Consider the following 18,960-nt stretch of genomic DNA (forward strand, 5'->3'; position numbering starts at 1 on the left):
ATTCTGAATTTGCAATTATATTTTTCATCGAGGAGTAATGCTGTTGTTTACTTGGATGGCTTCTCCACATGACCATCATGCAAACGCCATGCACTTCATCTCCACTGCAGCTACGTCTGTGAAGTTTGCAGCTCTCCCTGAGATAGCAAGGAACAGATGTGTTGAGGCCGGCTGCCCAGTCGAGCTGCAGTGCGAAGTCTCAGAACCGACAGCCCAAGTCTATTGGCACAAAGACGGAGGAGAACTCCTGCCGAAGGCTGAATATGAAATCCAAACAAACGAAAATCTCAGAATGCTGTTGATCAAGTCAGCTGAAGTGAGGCACTCGGGGGTGTACAGCTGCGAGGCTGCAGATGACCATGTAGAATTCAAGGTGGATGTTGCAGGTGATTTACAAATTTTGACTTACGTTTAAACCAATAACTATTTTGCTTCTTTTGGGAGATTAATCAATTAATGTCAGCTACGATGCTTTTAATAATGAGCACTAATGGATAGTCCTTGACCACTGCAGCAACTTAGATATGCACAGATATCTTCTCAATATCAGTCATAATGATCCTCAGCTTGTCATTCATATGATTTGGCTGTGCAGAGTTGCTCAGTTCATTACAGCTTCATATTCTAACCGGCAAAATTTCTTTAATTTTCTGCCTGCACCAACTGTTTTCTGCTCGGAAAACAGAACCTTGAACTAATCTACAATGTATGTGAATGTTTTTTGGGGAAGGTTTCTTACAGCTATTACACTTTTTTAAGGCAACAATCGTAAAATCATCTGATTTTATGTGTCGCAGAATTGATGCTTGCTAAATGGCTCTTTATTACAAATGCTGTTTCATCAAAACACACGCACAACTCGACATTTTGGGCGTCACTCCTTTTTCCTTTTTGACCAATTTGTTTTTTTTCCCCCTCTGTTTTCTCACCTTTGTTCTTTTTATTCCTCCATTACTGTTCTGGCTAAAGGATTCGATTAGATGCCATTTTTTCAGACATAAATTTTATATTTAGTTTGTGATAAGTTTAATCACTATAAAATGGGACAAATTAAATTTATGGCCAATAATCATTAATTTTGGTGACTTACACTGGATAAAATTAGTCAAGGTATAACAAGATACTATGGGTGTTTTTTCATGATGGTAATATACTGTACGTTCCCTAATCTAAAGTGTGACCCAAACATGTGCATTGTTTCTCTCCTCCAATCATACACAGTTTTATTTTGTGATTTATTATTATTTTGTGATACATTTTTCCTGACTTATGCAGATTTATTTTGACATAGCAGCACATGAAAAAATATTTACATACATTCTTTATCGTTTTTGATATGAAATTTCGACACCACTGGTTTGATCCTCAGCAGATCCAGAGGTTGTGAGGAGGGCTTCGGTTAATGTGCAAGGTCAGACCCCTCCGCTGCGTGAGATCCCAGATTGCACAAGCAACTGCTGCCCAAAGGATGCAGAGACCTTGTCGTTCTCATCAGGAGCCAAAATGGATTCAGATGAATCCAGGAGGACAGTGGCGATGTGCTCAGCTGTGCACACCAACTCTCAGTTGTACACTTGTAAAACTGGCAAAGACTCAGTTTGCCGCAAACCCTTTGCAGAGGTGAAAGGTGATGAGCAAAGCTTTTTCTTTGCTAAACACCGTCTCCATCAAGCCCCATGAACTTCACCTAAACTTTCATAAAAATGCTTGTCTTCTGAGACAACCGATTAACGCCTCGCTGTCTTTGTTCCTGCCATTCATTCATGATAACATGTATTCTTTGCTGCTATTAATCCTGTCACTGTTTCACATGTGAATTAACACATTGCTGCCTCAACTAAAAGCTGCAACTACCACCATGATGAAATCTAACTAAGAGAGACAACTAAAGTCCTCTGTGGTGTCCTATTTTTCTACAGCCCCTCCAGTCACATTCGCAGATTTACCAAAGGAGGAGTTGTTCAAGTGTGTTGTGGAGAAAACTGAGCTGGCTCTGTCGTGTGAAGTGTCCAGAGCTGATGGAGTGGTGCAGTGGTACAAAGACGGAGCGGAGATACACCAAAGTAGCAATATTTCTATTAAAGCGGAGGATATGAAAAGAAGCCTGACAATCCATTCGCCTCAGCTGTCAGACACCGGCATGTACACGTGCCGCGCAGGCGATAATGCTCTGATGTTCAAAGTCTACATACGAGGTGAGGAAACATTTAGAACCAAGTGTATTGGTGGAATAATTCTCAATAATTCATTCCTTTTATTCCCCTTTGAAGAGCCTCCAGTGATGATCATTTACCCTAAGGAGGATGTCCATCTTGATCGCCACGTGCCTGAAGAGATCATCCTGAGTTGTGAGTTGTCACGGCCCAATGGTGTCGTGAGTTGGTTCAAAGACGGTCAAAAGCTGCAGGAGAGTGAGAACATCAAGCTCAAAATAGAAGGCCCCTACCGACGGCTGAAGATCATTTCAAGTGGCGTCGAAGATTCTGGAGAATACGTCTGCGACACAGCTGACGACTCCATTTTCTTCCACCTTAACATTACAGGTAACATGGGAATATTATTTAAATACATGAACAACCATTCATGAACATTGCGTTTTTGAATTATATTGGAAATATAATGGCTGCTATTTTGTGATCTGGAAACACTGACACAAGAGCTTTTCCAGTGAAATGATGTCCAGTATATGCTGCCCAATTTTAATGGAGGTTTGTGTCTTATGACTAAGCTCTTTATTCACTGAATTAAAGAAGCCAGTCACATAGTACAACATGTTTTTCAATATTTTAAACCCATCTACATGAGTGATGACAAAATATACTTGTATTTTTTTTTTTTTTCGATCCACTGCACTGTCTGACTGAGTCAAGACACTGGACAGACAACAAGAACTTCAAATATCAGTTATAATAAACTGCTCTCTTGCATGTACTCAGTAGAATCAGGCTAGCAAGAGATAACACAACTACATCTTACTGTTATTGTTTAAGCCCATGTAAATGTTGGAATCTTTAAAGCTGTTTGATATCAGTCATAATACCAACCCAGAACATTGCATTAGCCAATCCCTAGCCTTGTTCCAGACCTTCAACTGAGGACCTGGGTCACAGATTTAGTGGAACTTTTCATCATTCATCCAGTTATTCTCGGTGCCTATATCCTTTAACATTCCCCATGCATTATCTACTACCAGAACCTCCAGTCAGGATCGTCTCCCCCAGTCAGTCACAAATGGAGCTCTGCCAACAAACCTCAGAGAGGATGGTGCTTAGCTGTGAGATATCTCGTCCCAACGCTGTGGTACGCTGGTATCGGGATGGTCTGGAAGTGGAGGAGAATGACAACCTCATTCTTGAAGTGGATGGGGTCTATAGAAGACTTATAATACCAGAAACAACAGTCAAAGATTCAGCTGAGTACGTCTGCGATACCGCTGACGACTCAGTGACATTTTTCGTCAACATAGCAGGTAAAGACATGGTGCGACTGAAAGTTGTCCAAATGCTGTGGCTCTTCTAATTCTTACCTGTCTGTAGAGCCGCCAGTCCGCTTTGTTCGCCCGAGAAAAATGGCAAGTCGGGTTGAGAAAACGGTAGGGGACTGTTTGGTGCTGGACTGCGAGGTTTCCCGAGCGAATGCTGTGGTTGTCTGGAAAAGAAACGGGGAGGAGGTGGAGGACTCCAGGAAAGTCACCATTTTTGAAGATGGTGTCATGCGACAGTTGACTATTCACTCTGTGACGGTCGAGGACGCTGGCCAGTATATCTGCGACGCAAAGGACGACGTGATGGATTTCCATGTGAAAGTGCAAGGTGGGTCCTCGCTCCAAAATGTCAAGGCATCTGACATGCAATGTGTCCAGTCCAAAACTGGTTCTGTGATTCACTTTCAGAGTTGCCTGTCAGAATTCTGGGGAAAACTGACGCGAAAGCAGAAAAGCAATTTCTAGAGACAGATGACATCATTTTAGTCTGTGAGCTCTCAAGAGCAAATGCCTCAGTCAGCTGGTACAAAGATAGCCAGCTCATAGGTGACACTAACAAATATTGCATTGAGGAACAAGGAGTTTTCCGCTCATTGGTTGTCTTGAACGCTGGTCTGGCCGACTCTGGAGAGTACACCTGCGATGCTGGGGATGATAAGATGGTCTTCTATATTACTGTTAAAGGTAGCTGCATTACAGTACAAGTCAATACCAGGCCTATTTCTTATATATGGAAATGCAAAACAATGGTGTTGTGTTTTATGTTTAGAGCCACCGGTGAAGATCATTGGAAATTCGGGCCACCCGGAGCATCATATCCTGCTAGCAGGAGATGACCTTATTTTAGAGTGTGAGGTGTCTCGGCCGAACGCCATCGTTCAGTGGTTACGGAATGGCGAGATACTGAAACAAGACACTCGGGTAAAAATTGACAGCTATGAGGTTGCAAGGAAGCTTGTTCTCTCTGGACTTCAGCCATCAGACTCTGGAGAATATATTTGTGATGCCGCTGATGACAAGCTGATAACAATTGTAGAGGTCCAAGGTGAGATTAAAATGAGTGAAATTGTTTCTCCCAACAGTTGTTGTTTGGAGTTTCATGTTCCGGCATGGAACTTACAAGCACACCCACTCTTTTTTCACAGAGGTGCCAGTGAAGTTTCTGAATAAAAAAGACAGTAACAAAGTATTAGCCTATGAGAATGAAAGTGTGACTCTGTGTGCCATCGTGAGCCGAGACAGCGCTAATGTACGCTGGCTGAAAGATGGCCAACTCCTGAACCAGGACAACATTCACATCTCCAGCGTGGGTCACACCCACAAGCTCACCATTAATCCCCTGCAGCTGTCTGATTCGGGACAATATTTCTGTGACGTAAACACAGACAAAATGTTTTTCACTGTTATAGTCAAAGGTAAGACTTTGGCGCTGAGGATTAGGAAACATGTCTGCGAAAAACTTCAGTGTGGAAACTTCAGTCATTAATGCCCTATTTCTTTTCTGATCAGAAATGAAGGTGAAAATAATCAGACCACTGGAGAACATTGTGTCTGTTAAAGGGAAAATTGTTACTTTACGTTGTGAAATCAACAAGCCAAAGGGGGATGTCCAATGGCTTAAAGATGGTCAAGAGGTCACCTCAAACAGACACCACACGATCCGTGCTCAAGGTCGGGAGCGGAGCCTGACCATCCATGAGCTTGTAGAAGAAGATGGTGGTGAATATGCATGCGAAACCACAGATGACAGAACAACAGCAACTGTCACTGTTGAAAGTAAGTAACTGCTTACACGTGGAGACTGGAATGATTCTACGACTAACTGAGCTGAATGCGTTTGCCCTCAGCTCCCCGTGTTGTGGAATTCATAGCAGAGCTGCGTAACATCACTGTCTGCGAAGGAGAAGACGCAGTCTTTAAGTGTGTGGTGTCTCCAGAAGACACTGAATTGGTGTGGCGTTTGAATGGCGAAGCGGTCGCCCCTTCTGAGCGCACTGTAATTTCCAACAACGGACTGTGCCACATGCTCTGCATCCACAACTGCATAGTTTCAGATAGCGGCAGGGTGACAGCTGATGCAGAGGGCCTGGTGTCAGAGGCAGAGCTCCAGGTTCAAGGTGAGTTGGAAGACTTTTAAGTTGAGTATATTTGTCACAAACATAAGTTAAACAATAGTCAAACACGCTTACAAAGATTATCGGCCACTTTTAAATGTTTTTGTTTGTTAGATTCCATCAGAGATGAGCTTGTCGGGCTGTAGTTTTATGGAGGGAGCCATAAACGTTTTAACCCACATGAACCTTACATATATATATATATATACATATATATATATATATATATATATATATATATATATATATATATATATGGAAGTGAACATTCATTAGAAAACCACACTTTGGTTGCTGGTTGTTATGTGATCCGTTGTCGTCACCAGAATTCTTGGTGTGGACTTGTTAAGTACAACGCTCACTGATGACAGTGGCTAGGATTCTTTATTAATCTGTTAGTGTGAGTTTTTGGCGGTAAAATTAATTTCTTTCTGTCTTTTTTTGGTAGCCCACTCACTGTACTGCACTGTTTATAAACTCTCAGCAGGTCTAAATCCCTTACTTATCCTCTTGAGGTTTTAAATATACAATCTTACTATAAGTATAAGCCAAAAAAGCCAAAGGAATTAAGATTTCAAAATCTGATTTTTTATCTTGTTAGTCTAAAATAAGTTAAAATTGTATTTGTGTTCCGTTTCAGCGTCTATCAGAAAATATACTTTACTCCATCAATTCTCACTTCAGGTGTTTTACGGTTGGGACGAAGGGAGTCTGACCATTAGGAAGGATTGTAAAAGAGTCACTCGAAGTGTTGGGTAGATGAGGTATCATGAAACAGTACTGCAGGGTGAAGAAATGTTCCAAGCGAAACACTGTACAGTGCCATCTAGTGGCCTCTGACTGTTTCATGAAACATCATCAACCCTTCAGTACTAATTGAAGAAAGCGTGTCTATCCATCAGCCGTATTTGATCGATCGCTTTAACTCTTCAAGGATCAGATTGGCGAGCACCTCCGGGATAATACCTCACCAGTTTTCAAGAGCAGCACGTTTACGCATATGTTTAATTTGAAATAAAACTTGCGTTTAATTCATTATTGATTTCACCAAAACGTATAATATTTTGTAAATAATGCGGCACCTCAGACAGACAGTCTTTAGTTTTTAGTAGTCTTAGAGTAGGGATCGGATTGGATTTTGGATTTTTCTTTTGTTGGTCACCTGACAGGCCAGCAGCAATTATTATTCGACTGTTATATTGTACCAAGTTTAAGAATTGTGGTTGTGTGTTTTCATGTGTGCTTAGTCTTTGGCCAGGATTTTTGAAGTTATACAGTGCAATGTGGAATGACAGACGCTGCTTTCTAGTCACTCCGTATATTCATTTTTAGAACAACAGGTGTTGTTCACCAAGAAAATGACGCCGCTAATAGCTGAGGAGTACAGTGAGGCCACGCTAGAGGTGGAGGTGAGTGTGGATTCAGGAGAGGTGCAGTGGATGAGACAGGGGGTGCTGATCCACCCCGGAGCCAAGTACACCCCAAAACACCAGGGCCGGAAACGCAGCCTCACCATCCATAAGCTCACCATGTCTGACCGGGGTACCTACAGCTGTGAGAGCCTTCATGACCGCACACAGGCCCAGCTCACAGTGGAACGTGAGTGCACGCGTGTTCTCACTACGCCCTGTTGTTGTTTGTTTACCACCCTTGATGACCCTACTTTGTTGCTCAGCTTCTTGTGCTGAATTAACCCAGTAATTCTTGAGCATAGTGGCACATGCACACCAACATGATGGCGGCAAACAGGTGACTCTCAGAGATGAAACTGCCAACCCGATTCATGGAAAACCTTTCTAATTCAATGATTAACCAACTGTGTTCAAGGACTGCTAACACAATCTAGGGATTTATACATGTAATATATGTACATTAAAGACTTTTCTGTCAACACTGTGTTTGTGGGAAGGGGAAGTCAGGACTTCACGCTGCTGGCACCTCCCATGAATTTGGATCTCCTCTCGTTGCTTCTAAATTTACACACTGGCCTTCAAAACTAAGGTTGTTGTCATCATGTCTCCAAAATAAACGTATCCAAAATATACGCTCTTGTTTTTCTCCAGGGAATGCTTGCCTAAGTAAGAATAAGTGCAAAATGTTGGCAGTGTCAGCGCTGGCTTTTGCAGAAAGCCTGCATTCTGTTGCTGGCTGGTTGTAGATGTGTACAATGTGTTTGCAAACTACTGCTGGTTTAAATGAAGCCAGGAGTTTCCTGTATAGCGGAAGGCCGTGGTTGTGCTCAGTATTGGGTGCTTCTTTGCATAATGTACCTTGCAAATGTAACTTTTTTGAGTGCTTACTGAAAGTACTAACTATAGTACTCACACTGCTGCAGCTAATGTCGATGTTTATTAACTTCTTTTTTAACCTTTACATTTCTCTTTTGTCTTATCAGCTCGGAAAGTTGCTATCAAAAAGGGTCTAACAGACATCAGAACGACAGAGAGAGAGACTGCTACGTTTGAGGTGGAGCTATCTCATCCAAATGTGCCAGGAGCCTGGATGAGAAACGGGATCAAGCTGAAGCCAACAAATGACTTCCGCATGAGCGCCAAGGGACAAGTCCACAGTCTGACCATCTCCAACCTGTCAGTGGAAGACACCGGCACCTTTGTGTTCAGCGTGGAGAATCTAAAGACAACCGCTCGTCTTGTTGTCAAAGGTAGGGCTGAATTGTATCAATAGACTTTATTCATTTATCTTTCAGTCTTTGTACTGCTTCATGTTTGAGAAGATTGTAGGTAGAAGTTCTGACAACCTTGTGAGGTTGGTGTGGCACTCTGAAACAGACCATGTAGAAATTCTATGGTTTTCAGTGATCCTATTTCTGACATTAAAGTATGTATTTTGATGAGTCGATACGTTTAAAACTATATTACACTGCATGTTTAGCCCCATGTATTGTTATGGAACAATTGCATTTTGTCTTTACCCCTTCAATTTTTTTGTCCAGTGTCTAATTTGGTTTTGGTCCTTTCCGCAAAAAAAGAGTGCTCGCAAATTCGTCTGCGAGTGATGACGTCACACACACCAAGCAACACTTGGGTTTTAAATATGTTTTAAAGAGCCTGAGAATATGGAAATGAAACATTTGATGGCACTTTCTACCACCATTTGGTACCTACAATGGGAAAATCCATCCTATATTTACCATTTATCCCAAAAATACATTGTTTAATGTCCTCACGGCACACTACTGAAAATCTAACTGGCCTCTGACACCTTCACATTGCTGTACTTGCACCAATGATATTCTTTTTTCCCCCCTCTCTTTCAACATTCCCCATCAGGGGGCGCCAAATCAATTCAACTTCCTCCTCCTTAAGCAATGTAGATCGTCCTGAACCAGTCTTGATCGAACCTATCTTCTTCATGCCCTCCTTCATGTGCCTCTATTTATAATAGTTTACCTTGAAAATTATTCATGTCAAACACATTTTAAAAAGTAATTCACTCTGCCATACTCTTAAATAATCAAAAACTGAACTGTACTAATTCTATTGTGACCCCAGGCTGGTATTTAAAGTGGCCCACTCAGACTAAACCCAGTGCCAGCCAGCGGGTGCATGATAATGGAATGGCGCTCACTCCCGCTACTGTCGCCTTTATCTGGGCTCACGTTACCAACGCAAAATAGACGAGCGCGGCCCCATGTGTCCAGCCTTTGCTGTCAGGTGCTTGTTTAACCTGACGCTGTGAAAGAATGTGCTCAATGCAGAGTCACTCAGTGATCATCATCCCCTTGAGCCAGGGAGCCAAATGCTGCAAATGATGCCTGGATGAAAGTGTCATCACAGAAAATAAGTCTGCATAACTTCGTGCGACTACAATGTGTTCATCATGCGAGAGTTAAGGTTTGATAATGCGCTGACGCTCACAGCCACTTGAAATCCTTTTTTTTTTTGTCGCCTCACAGAGCCTCCTGTGGCGATATTAAGAAAGCTGGAGGACCAACAGTTTCCTGAAGGGGCTATTATCTCTATTGAGTGTGAGCTCTCAAGACACAATGTTGACGTGAAATGGATGAAGGTCAGTTGATTTACACTTGTCCACATGTTAAGCAAATATTCTGAATGTTGCTGCATCAATTTCACCTTCACCAGTCACAGGATGGCATATGTATTAGTCGTCTCTGTTTGTTTATTTGTACTCCAAATAACTTGTCGATGTCGCCACATAAGTGCTGATTCAAGGCAAAAGGTCAGTTCCCAGACAGGGACTGGAACTGTTGTGTCTTACCATTATAGCATCAGGCAGCGAGGATGGCGACAGTCTCAAGTGTCTTAGGAAAACTAACCAGTGTGTGTGAATGCTAAAAGAACCAGCTGATGAAGATTGCTAACACCAGTTTGCACGGACCTGTTTGTAACAGAAGTTTGTAATGAGTGAATGAACGAATGAAAGAGTGTGTTCCATTCTACTTCTACAGTTCTACTTTACTTTACTGAAAAGTTTACTCAACTTTTAGTCAAAGGTTGTAACAATCGACCAGACAACAACCAGACATGATGAGTGAACCTCTGTTCTCGGAATGAATGTTCAACACACGGTGGAAATGAACAGCATGGCAGCGGTGTGTGCACTCATGAGTCTTGTCTTCTTCTGGCAATGCTGTGTTTGTCTGCTTGGTTTCATCATCCTCATGTGAAATATATACAGATTTACATTCTCTTGACCCAAAGTACAGTTACAGTGTAGCACAAAACTTGACAGCATAGTTATTACTCTCATTGACTACGTTTGTGTATGTGTTTTTTTTTGTCTTTCAGAATGGTGATGAAGTCAAACCAGGCAAGGACCTGCGGATTTACGCGATGGGACGAAAACGTTTTCTTCAGAAAATGAAGTGTCAAGTCAGCGATTCTGGCATGTATACCTGCGATGCTGGAGACGTTGCGACTTCCTGTGCTGTAGAAGTGTACGGTAAGAACTGCTTGATGGTAGAAAAAAATGATATGGGTTCTTAAGATTATATGACTCATTTTATGTAGGAAAATCAACATGTTATGTACGAAAATCAACATTATAATTGTTTTGAAAGCTCTATTTGATTCATTGTTTCATTGATTCATTATACAATTATGTTCAATCATATATAAATATACAACTAGCAAGTTCTAAAAGAAGCTCTGCTCCGCTTTATTCTCTTACCTCACATGTTTTGACACTGTTGAATCATCAAGATGATCAAGTGTTATTTGATGCTTTATATAGAGCAATATTATAAGAAGCACGATGCTAAGGGACTATTAAACTTGTGTTGATTATTTTTTAATAGTTTTGGTGAAATTCACTCTAATAGCATGTATTTTCTCCTTGTCAATACATATTATAAATATGATCTGTAGGTACAGGGTTAAAATACATCATTTAGAACTTTAAACTCTTTCTAAACTCATAGGTTTCACTAAATTTACGGTGCTAAATATTAATCATTCCTATGCAGTCACTTCAGAAAGCGCAGTTATTTACTGTGAGCTGTCTTCGCTGGATAGTATTATTCCTGGTTGTACATACAGTACTTGACTTTTCAGTTTAGCTCAATACTGCCATCTGCCTGTTATGTAAGGTACTCGCAGAAAATGAGCTGCAATGCTGAGTATGTTCTTATAGGTCCTGTATGTACTGTGTCTGCAGAACGTGAACTCGTGATCCTGCACAATCTCGAGGACTTGTCGCTCCAGGAGGATCAGAACGCCGTGTTTGTGTGTGAGGTTTCGGTTGAGGACGTGCCAGGGGAGTGGTACAAGCACGGGGAGCTAATACAGCAGACCAGCACCATCAAGATCCGACAGGAAGGTTGGCTCCAAAACAATTTACTGTGCCCACTATTCATCCTCGACCACTGCGTCCAGTGTTCACTGAAAATAAAGTAAAATAAAATAAATGCTGAATATCAAACACAGAGAAGACATATATATATATATATAATAAATGAATAGAGTCACAATATTAATCCGACAAATTATGACACTAATTCAAAATAATAATAATAATAATAATAATAATCATAATAATAATCATAATAATAATCATAATAATAATAATTCACAGGTTTTTAGGATGGTTTTGATGTGTGATAAATAAAGTGATTAATTAATTCGATGCACATTTAGTTCTGTGTTTTAAATTTTTTTAAAATAAACATTCATGGACTGTGCGCAATTCAATGTTGTGGATGTCCTAGTCAGCACATACACCGTGTTGTACATCTTCAGATTCATAATTGGCTCCTCCAAAGTGGTGTTCTAGCATTTATCTGTCTGTCTGTTCGTCCGTCCGTCTGTTAGCAAGACAACAGTAAAATAGATTTCGCTTTACTCGTCAGGACATAGTTCGTTGAAATCTTTGAAAAATGCACCCGAGAACGCTACTGCCACCTGCTGTCCAAATTAATACGGCTTTAAATTAGATTAGCTGGCCTTTATTATTATAATGCGCTTTCAAAAGTTTAAAAAACAAATGTAATCATTAAGATGATGTAGATGTGTGGAATCAAAACCATTTTTTAATCATAAAAATAGTGGCTTGGCACAGGTCTGCTTTTGTTGTATTATATTTTGACCTGGTCACGTGACTAAGAGACGCTTTGTCTCTTCACTCCTGGACTGAAAAACGAGAAGAATAGTTGAGAATTCATTATTGTGCTGTATCATTTTTATTCTTTGAATTTATGAGGAGCAAACTCAAACAAAGGATTTAGACAATATGCGACACGACTCATGTATCCTTGTAATTATAATCCAAAATCAAATAATGACTTCCACAATTTAGCACGTATTTTCACCCGGTATTTATATTTATCTGTAATTTCCCAATACATTCAGCTGTGTTTCACACTATGATCACTAGGTGGTGACAGAGAGCTTTTAATCCATCCTGCTTGCTTGACTAACCAATAGCTGTTGCTTTTTTTCAACGCTAACAAAAGGAGACTTTCATCACATTTCCATGACACTATCATACCAACCATCAACATCATGTAAACATCACCATCAAGGACAGCAGAGGATGTGATCCATGTTGTTTAATTTGCTAGATAGTGAATGGCCCACAGGCATATTTTCTGGGTCTGTAGTTTTACTGTTCAGAGGGCCACTCTTCTCCACAATAGCTGAGGGGGGACTGTATTGTAGTGATGGGCAATGAAACAGTGTTGCAGGGTTCATGGAGCAGTGTCCTAATTTTCGGAGGCCGCTAGATGGCGCTCTTGGTTTAGAATTCATGTGAGGTTTCATTGAATTAGTTGTTTGAGTCCAAACAATTTACAGCAGCCAGTGCCACCTGGTGGCCACTGAAAATCAGGACACTGTTTCATGAAACTCTGGTATTGTATAAATCAGGCGTTGATGCATTTATTTTGTCAGCTTGATGTATTTGTTACACATTTCATCACCATGTACCTTGCCAGGTACCAAACACTTTCTTCTGATGTGCAACGTGCGACCCGAGGACTCAGGAGAGATCAAGTTCGTGGCCCGAGACTTGGAGTCTGTGGCTCACCTAGATGTGGAAGGTAAGGCCCAAACCTTCACACCACATGACATTGGTGTATTTTTGGAACGGGAGTGCACTTGAATTCCACTGTATCTGCCTCCTAGTATTAATTATCGGAATATTGTTGTCAGGTAAACATACTCTTATTGTCATATGAGTTATCTGTTTTTAAAACACAAAGCCTTGATCCCAAAATGTCACTTTTGTTAAGTATATTATTTTGATAAAGTTACCAAACGTCAAGTCGTAATTCCTCTTTAGAAGGAAAGGTTCTTTCATTCTCAGCATTGTGCAATCATTCTTTTAATGAAAAAAAGTTAATTTTATATTTACAATTTAAATTATTCTTGACCATATTGTGAATTATTTGAATTCACAATATTTTGTCAGTTTCAGACTTGTTATTTTGCCCTCTCTGTTGACCCCATTGAACCTCAATATCCATTACTGTTACATGAGTATGGAAGAGTTTTAACCCTCACGCTTAAGCTTTAAAACTTCTCAATATCTGATATTTGATTTCCAAATACATATTTGGAACGATTGAATTTTAAATTCAACCCTCTCCATCCTTCGCTTTAGCTGCTTGTCCATTGCTTTTTGTAACCGTGGTCAAGCGGTTTCTCCAGGGAGGCTCAGACTGGTGTGGCCATTTTGGCAACTTAACAGTCCTGTAAACACAACTAACACAGCTCGGATCAATCCCATTTCACCTCTAAAAGAGAAACCCATCTGATTGCTACTAAGTCGAGGGTGCTGATCCTCATCCCTGTAGTTACTCTTGATCTCATAAGTGCTGAAGAGGAACTTATAAACACCCTCCATTCACAACATCAAGTCACCACACTTCCCTGAGTCGAATTCACCTTTCAGTTCTTCAAGCGTGTATCTTGTCTGCTCGTGCAGGCCACAGGTCACATTCATTGCTAAATGATAATTTTCATAAAACATTGATTTCAGAACTTCCCGTGAACATCGTGAAGCCCCTCCAGGATAGAACAGCCCTGGAGAAAAGCCGGGTGATGCTGGACTGCACAGTGTCCAACCCCAGAAGCAGCATCCGCTGGTACAAAGGCTGCAACGTGGTCCTGCCCTCTGAACGCTTTGAGATCTGTAGCGAGGGCTGTTTTAGAAAACTGGTCATCCAGCAGGTGGCGCTAGATGATGAGGGCACCTATAGTGTGCAGGTTGGGGACTATTCTTGCTCTGCTAAACTCACAGTGGAGGGTAAGTGAATGGAAAGGACGGACGAATGACTAACACTCATGACACGACTAAAGGATTCATGTAAAACCACTAATGACACTTGTGTCGCCTTCATGTTTAAGAGGATTCATGTCAGGTAACTGGACTGGGCTTTGGATCCAGTAACAGGGACTCCCTTGTCTGATAAGGAACTGGAGGCACACAACAAAAAGATAAACATGCTGAATGCTACTGTAACACGCATGTATCTTTGGGCTCATAGAACACTGCTTTATGAAGCTTCAGCAGCTCATCACTAGTGACTGCAGGCCCTGTTCGAGACATATGCAAAAACCAAAATTAAAAACACAAATAATTTTGCGTCAGAGGCCAGGTCTGACCAGTGGAGGGCGCCATGGGGTGATTTCCATACCATGGAGAGCTGGACCTGCTTGACTCAATAGCTTCTTTAAATTTAGGGTTGATAGTTGTCCAGTAGCTAGTGATGGGCTGGTGAGGCTTCATGAAACAGCGGCGCTCTCAGTTTCTAAATTACATGACGCTTCTGCGAAATAGTTCCTCAAAGATTTTAGAGCAGAGAGTGCCATCTAGTGGACATCTAGTGGACTTCATGAAACACTGTTTCATGAATCCTCACTGTCAGTGGCTCACCATTAATATCTGGAGTAGTCCAGCTCTTGAGCTGTCTTGAAACGGCCTCCTTGCAGTGCTGAGTAATAGCAAGATATTTCTTGTCTTACCAACTTATTTTTCCTCCATGAAGTCAGCATCATCCAAACTTCTAGCTGCCTTGTACAAGTCCCAAAACTAACAACCAACATTCCAAATGAACATATCATGTTATATGGTCCCCATCTAGTGGCAGATGGTAGTACCACACATACATTAGCTTGGCTATTTTAATTTTTTATTTTATGATTTATTTATTTACTCACCAAAGCAGTGCTGAATATGCATCAAGCAAATCACATTTTAGAGATATTAATTTAGGTATATTACTATTATCTTTCTTCCTGTTTCCATTGCCTTTTGTGTTTAAACACATTCAGGAGTTGTAAACAACGCCAGGATCTTAAAGTTCTGTGGACCAGTGGAGGTCTGTCATCATAGGTCCTCATAGAAACACCTTTTAAGTCATCCTCTTGTTCCGCTGGCATTTCCTTTCATGGGTTACCAAGTCAAGTCAGCCTTTCTCTACTTGAACCTAACACACCTATTCATTTCACGTCCTCCTCTCATGAATCTGCCCTGTTTTCTTCCGCTCCTTATTTTTCATGGTCCTTCCATTTCAAACAATCTTCATCCAACTCGTCCCTTGTTTCTCATCTCCATGTGTCCATGAGGCCAGACTCGGCCTCACCAACTAACCATGCATCCAAACGTCTCCACATGTCCCTCTGATACGCTGCTCTCTAATCTTCTCCTTCCTAGTCAATGAAACCCTGAACCTCTTCAGCTCTGCCTCACCTAACTCTGTTTTGGTGTCAGAGGAACTCTCTAAACCTTCCATCATGGAAGCCCTGGATCTCAACTGTCCTAACAAGCTTCTTTCCAGCTTCTCCTCCATGTCTTCCTTAGTCTCACTGCAGATCACTAAACATCATGGTCCACTGAGACTCCTCCTGAACGTCATCTGTCAGTCTCTCCATGACCAGCTGGCATGGAACCACACTGCTGCTGCTCACGTCTCTTCTGAGCCTGGACTCGACCACACTTTCCCACACCTTAATGGTGTGACTCTACAGTTCCTCCCTTGTTCTTCATGATCTGCCTCAGGAGTCTATTCCTCCTCTAGGCTTCCTCTCAGCCTTCTAGATGGCATGGTCACAAAGTTCAGTCCTAAACACTTCAACACCTCAACTGAGAAGTTGTCCAGGCAACTGGCTTCCCACACTTCATCATCTTAAGAGCTGCCCTCACTTCCACCTTTATAATGTCCTATACTACCTGACCCACCATCTCACTTCTATCCATTCTTCTGTCCCTCTTTTCACCATCAACACTGTTTTAAATAAGAAAACTGGCTCACCTCAATACAGTTCAAAAGCCGTCACCTACTTATAAATGCACTTCATTGTTACACAGCATTTTATTAGCACAGATTGTTACTTAGCTCAGGGAAGAAACCGGTGAGTCTGAATCAAGATTTTCTTTCTCGCAATTTGTGGCAGACAGGCATTAAATTTAGGAGGTAAGAAAGATGTTGAGGGAAGATACAATGTAGTCACGTCGTGGTTGTTGTTCAGTGAATCTTATACCCCTAGACTCGGTGCTGGACTGTAAAACATTGTAGTGAGCAAACTATTCGGCAGGTGTTAATAGTGTGATGTCATTGTATTATTGTTGTATTTTAATACCCAGAGTGAAGGTGAGCTCAATGAAACACTGTCATCATTTGAGCTACAAGATGGCCTGACCTAAAATATTTGGCAACAATTTTCATGACGCTTGCTTTCAACTTAAGAGCACCACCTACTGAATATGAAGACGCTGCTTCATGAAGCATCATAATCACATCTCTAGTGATGGACCAGTGAAGCTTCATGAAACAGTCTTCATTTTCAGAGTCCACTAGATGGCACTCTCTGCTCTAAGATCTTTGGCTTTGAAGAAATATGTCACAGAAACATCACATCATTTTTAAACTGAAAGCACCAGCTCTGAAAATGAGGGCAGTGTTTCATGAAGCCTCACTCGCCCATCTGAATATGCATGTGGTAAAACGAGCGCTGTGCTAACTGCCTGTCTCACTCCCTGTCTCTCAGCCCAAGCCTCTTTGATGGTCAGAGAGCTGCAGGACGTGGAGGTCGTTGCTCCCAACGACGCCTGTTTTGAATGCGAGGTGTCGGTGCCGGTCCTAAAATCCCCGACCTGGACCCTGAATGGGGAGCCTCTGCAGCCCAGCTCCAGGGTGCTGCTGGAGAAGATGGGGACAGTGCACAGACTGACTTTGAGACAAACCTCTGCAGACATGAGTGGGGTGATGGAGTTCACGTCAGGGAGAGCGAAGAGCCGAGCGGAGCTGAGAGTGATGGACAAGTGAGGGAGCCTCCAGTGAGTGACTGCTCCTTGAGGCTTGGCTCATGACGGTATATGTAATTTACCTTAAACTCGCTTTCATTGTGTATAATAACTGTCTTTTATTTATTATTAAAAAGCAATTCATAGCCAGTTTTTTTTTTATTATCTTCACCAATATAGCCATATTTCTGAATTTTGAATTGCAGAAGACAAATGAATCCTAGTTGAGGTCATTACTAGTGATGAGCTGGTGAGGCTTCATGAAACAGTGACTTCACTTCCAGAGTCCAAGAGATTGCACTCTCTGCCCTGAAATCTTTGGTCAGTGAAACCTCATATCAATTTCCCCACTGTGTATGAAGCCTCATCACAAAGCCTCAGCAGCCCATCACTAATGATGGTGGGATGAGGTATCATGAAACAGTATTACAGGGTTGATGAAACAGTGTCCTAATTTGTGATTTATGTGAGTTTTCATTCAAATAGTTGTTCAAAGTCAGATTATACAGCAGACAGTGCCATCTGGTGGCATCTGAAAACTCGGCCATGGTTTCACGAAACCTCATCAACAGAAGTTAATACACAATATTCTAAATACTACACGCAAAATAAATGCCTAGCGCCTAAAAAAGCATCTTAAATTTGCTGTATACATTTTAAATCTGGAAAACATGACATGATAGTATTGATTATTTTTCAGTATTTTTAGTATTTAGTAGGTTTTATATTTTAATGCATATGAATATAATATAATTTAGTATCAAGAAACATCAAAATGCAGAACCTTGCTGGTTTTATTTCTTGTGTTTAGACGATTGTTCTTGAGTGATATTTTACAACGCACACGAATAAACTGATGTGAACAGACTCGCGAGCAACATATTTGCTTTAGTTGCTAGACTTGTGTTTCTATTCAAGTGTATGTGCCTTAGTGCCTTCAGGCAAACCTTTGTTTGCTTTCTAAACCAAAGTGACCGAGTCTTACTTTTGCCTTGTCATCAGTCCTCTCCCTCAAAGTGTTTTTCGTACGTCACTCAGCTACTGTAGGTGTTAACATGGTGAAGAGTCCCGCGTGACTTGGCAGCGCACGAGCAGCACACCTCGGCCAGCGCTGTAAATATTTCGCAGTCGTGCGTGCAGCCATCTGTAAATAATTCAAGAGCGTTTATGAAGCTCTGCTTTTAGAAATGTAGGTCACGTGACGCGGCTATGTTCGCAGAAGTTTTGTTTTGATTAATATCTGCTGATATTGTCTGAGTTGTTGTCTTCTGTTTGGATTTAAAGTCAAAACTATCCCATGAGAGGAAATAAGAGTTGTGTGAGCAGACCAACAGACATTCACATACTGTACTCCGACATATCAAAGTCTGTTGAAGCAGAGAAACAATCTTTTAGTATTTCTGCTCAGTAACCGGAAATAACATTCTCATAGAGTTTGCCGTCCTCATTTGCACAGCTCAGTAGGTGGCGCTCTGTGTTGAAAAGTGATGATGAACAGTCATTTTGGAAATTGTAGAGCAGAGAGTGCCATCTAGTGGGCTCTGAAAATGAGGACGCAGCATCATGATGCTTCAACAACTAAACTAGAGATGAGCTGGTGAAGCTTCATGAAACAACGACTGCATTTTTAGTGTCCAC

At 41.4% G+C, this 18,960-nt stretch overlaps 1 protein-coding gene across 3 annotated transcripts in view; it reads left to right on the forward strand.

Annotated features, from left to right (window-relative positions):
- LOC128766495 (obscurin-like protein 1) overlaps window positions 1–17,878 on the forward strand; it is a 40,247-nt gene extending 22,369 nt beyond the window's left edge. Inside the window, exons 13-29 of one of the 3 annotated variants that reach the window (XM_053878212.1) lie at window positions 1,920–2,195; window positions 2,271–2,543; window positions 3,194–3,469; window positions 3,537–3,812; window positions 3,893–4,168; window positions 4,254–4,529; window positions 4,630–4,899; window positions 4,994–5,260; window positions 5,332–5,601; window positions 6,931–7,197; window positions 7,994–8,260; window positions 9,515–9,627; window positions 10,368–10,521; window positions 11,236–11,397; window positions 13,010–13,114; window positions 14,056–14,322; window positions 17,067–17,878. In XM_053878212.1, the coding sequence (XP_053734187.1) occupies window positions 1,920–2,195; window positions 2,271–2,543; window positions 3,194–3,469; window positions 3,537–3,812; window positions 3,893–4,168; window positions 4,254–4,529; window positions 4,630–4,899; window positions 4,994–5,260; window positions 5,332–5,601; window positions 6,931–7,197; window positions 7,994–8,260; window positions 9,515–9,627; window positions 10,368–10,521; window positions 11,236–11,397; window positions 13,010–13,114; window positions 14,056–14,322; window positions 17,067–17,344 (4,073 nt within the window). In that variant the 3' untranslated portion in view covers window positions 17,345–17,878. The remainder of the gene's footprint in view (window positions 1–1,919; window positions 2,196–2,270; window positions 2,544–3,193; window positions 3,470–3,536; window positions 3,813–3,892; window positions 4,169–4,253; window positions 4,530–4,629; window positions 4,900–4,993; window positions 5,261–5,331; window positions 5,602–6,930; window positions 7,198–7,993; window positions 8,261–9,514; window positions 9,628–10,367; window positions 10,522–11,235; window positions 11,398–13,009; window positions 13,115–14,055; window positions 14,323–17,066) is intronic. The other 2 variants (XM_053878213.1, XM_053878214.1) reach the window with 2 other exon arrangements.
- Window positions 17,879–18,960: the final 1,082 nt, after the last annotated feature.

This window comes from Synchiropus splendidus, chromosome 10, assembly GCF_027744825.2.
Source record: "Synchiropus splendidus isolate RoL2022-P1 chromosome 10, RoL_Sspl_1.0, whole genome shotgun sequence".
Taxonomy (NCBI): domain Eukaryota; kingdom Metazoa; phylum Chordata; class Actinopteri; order Syngnathiformes; family Callionymidae; genus Synchiropus; species Synchiropus splendidus.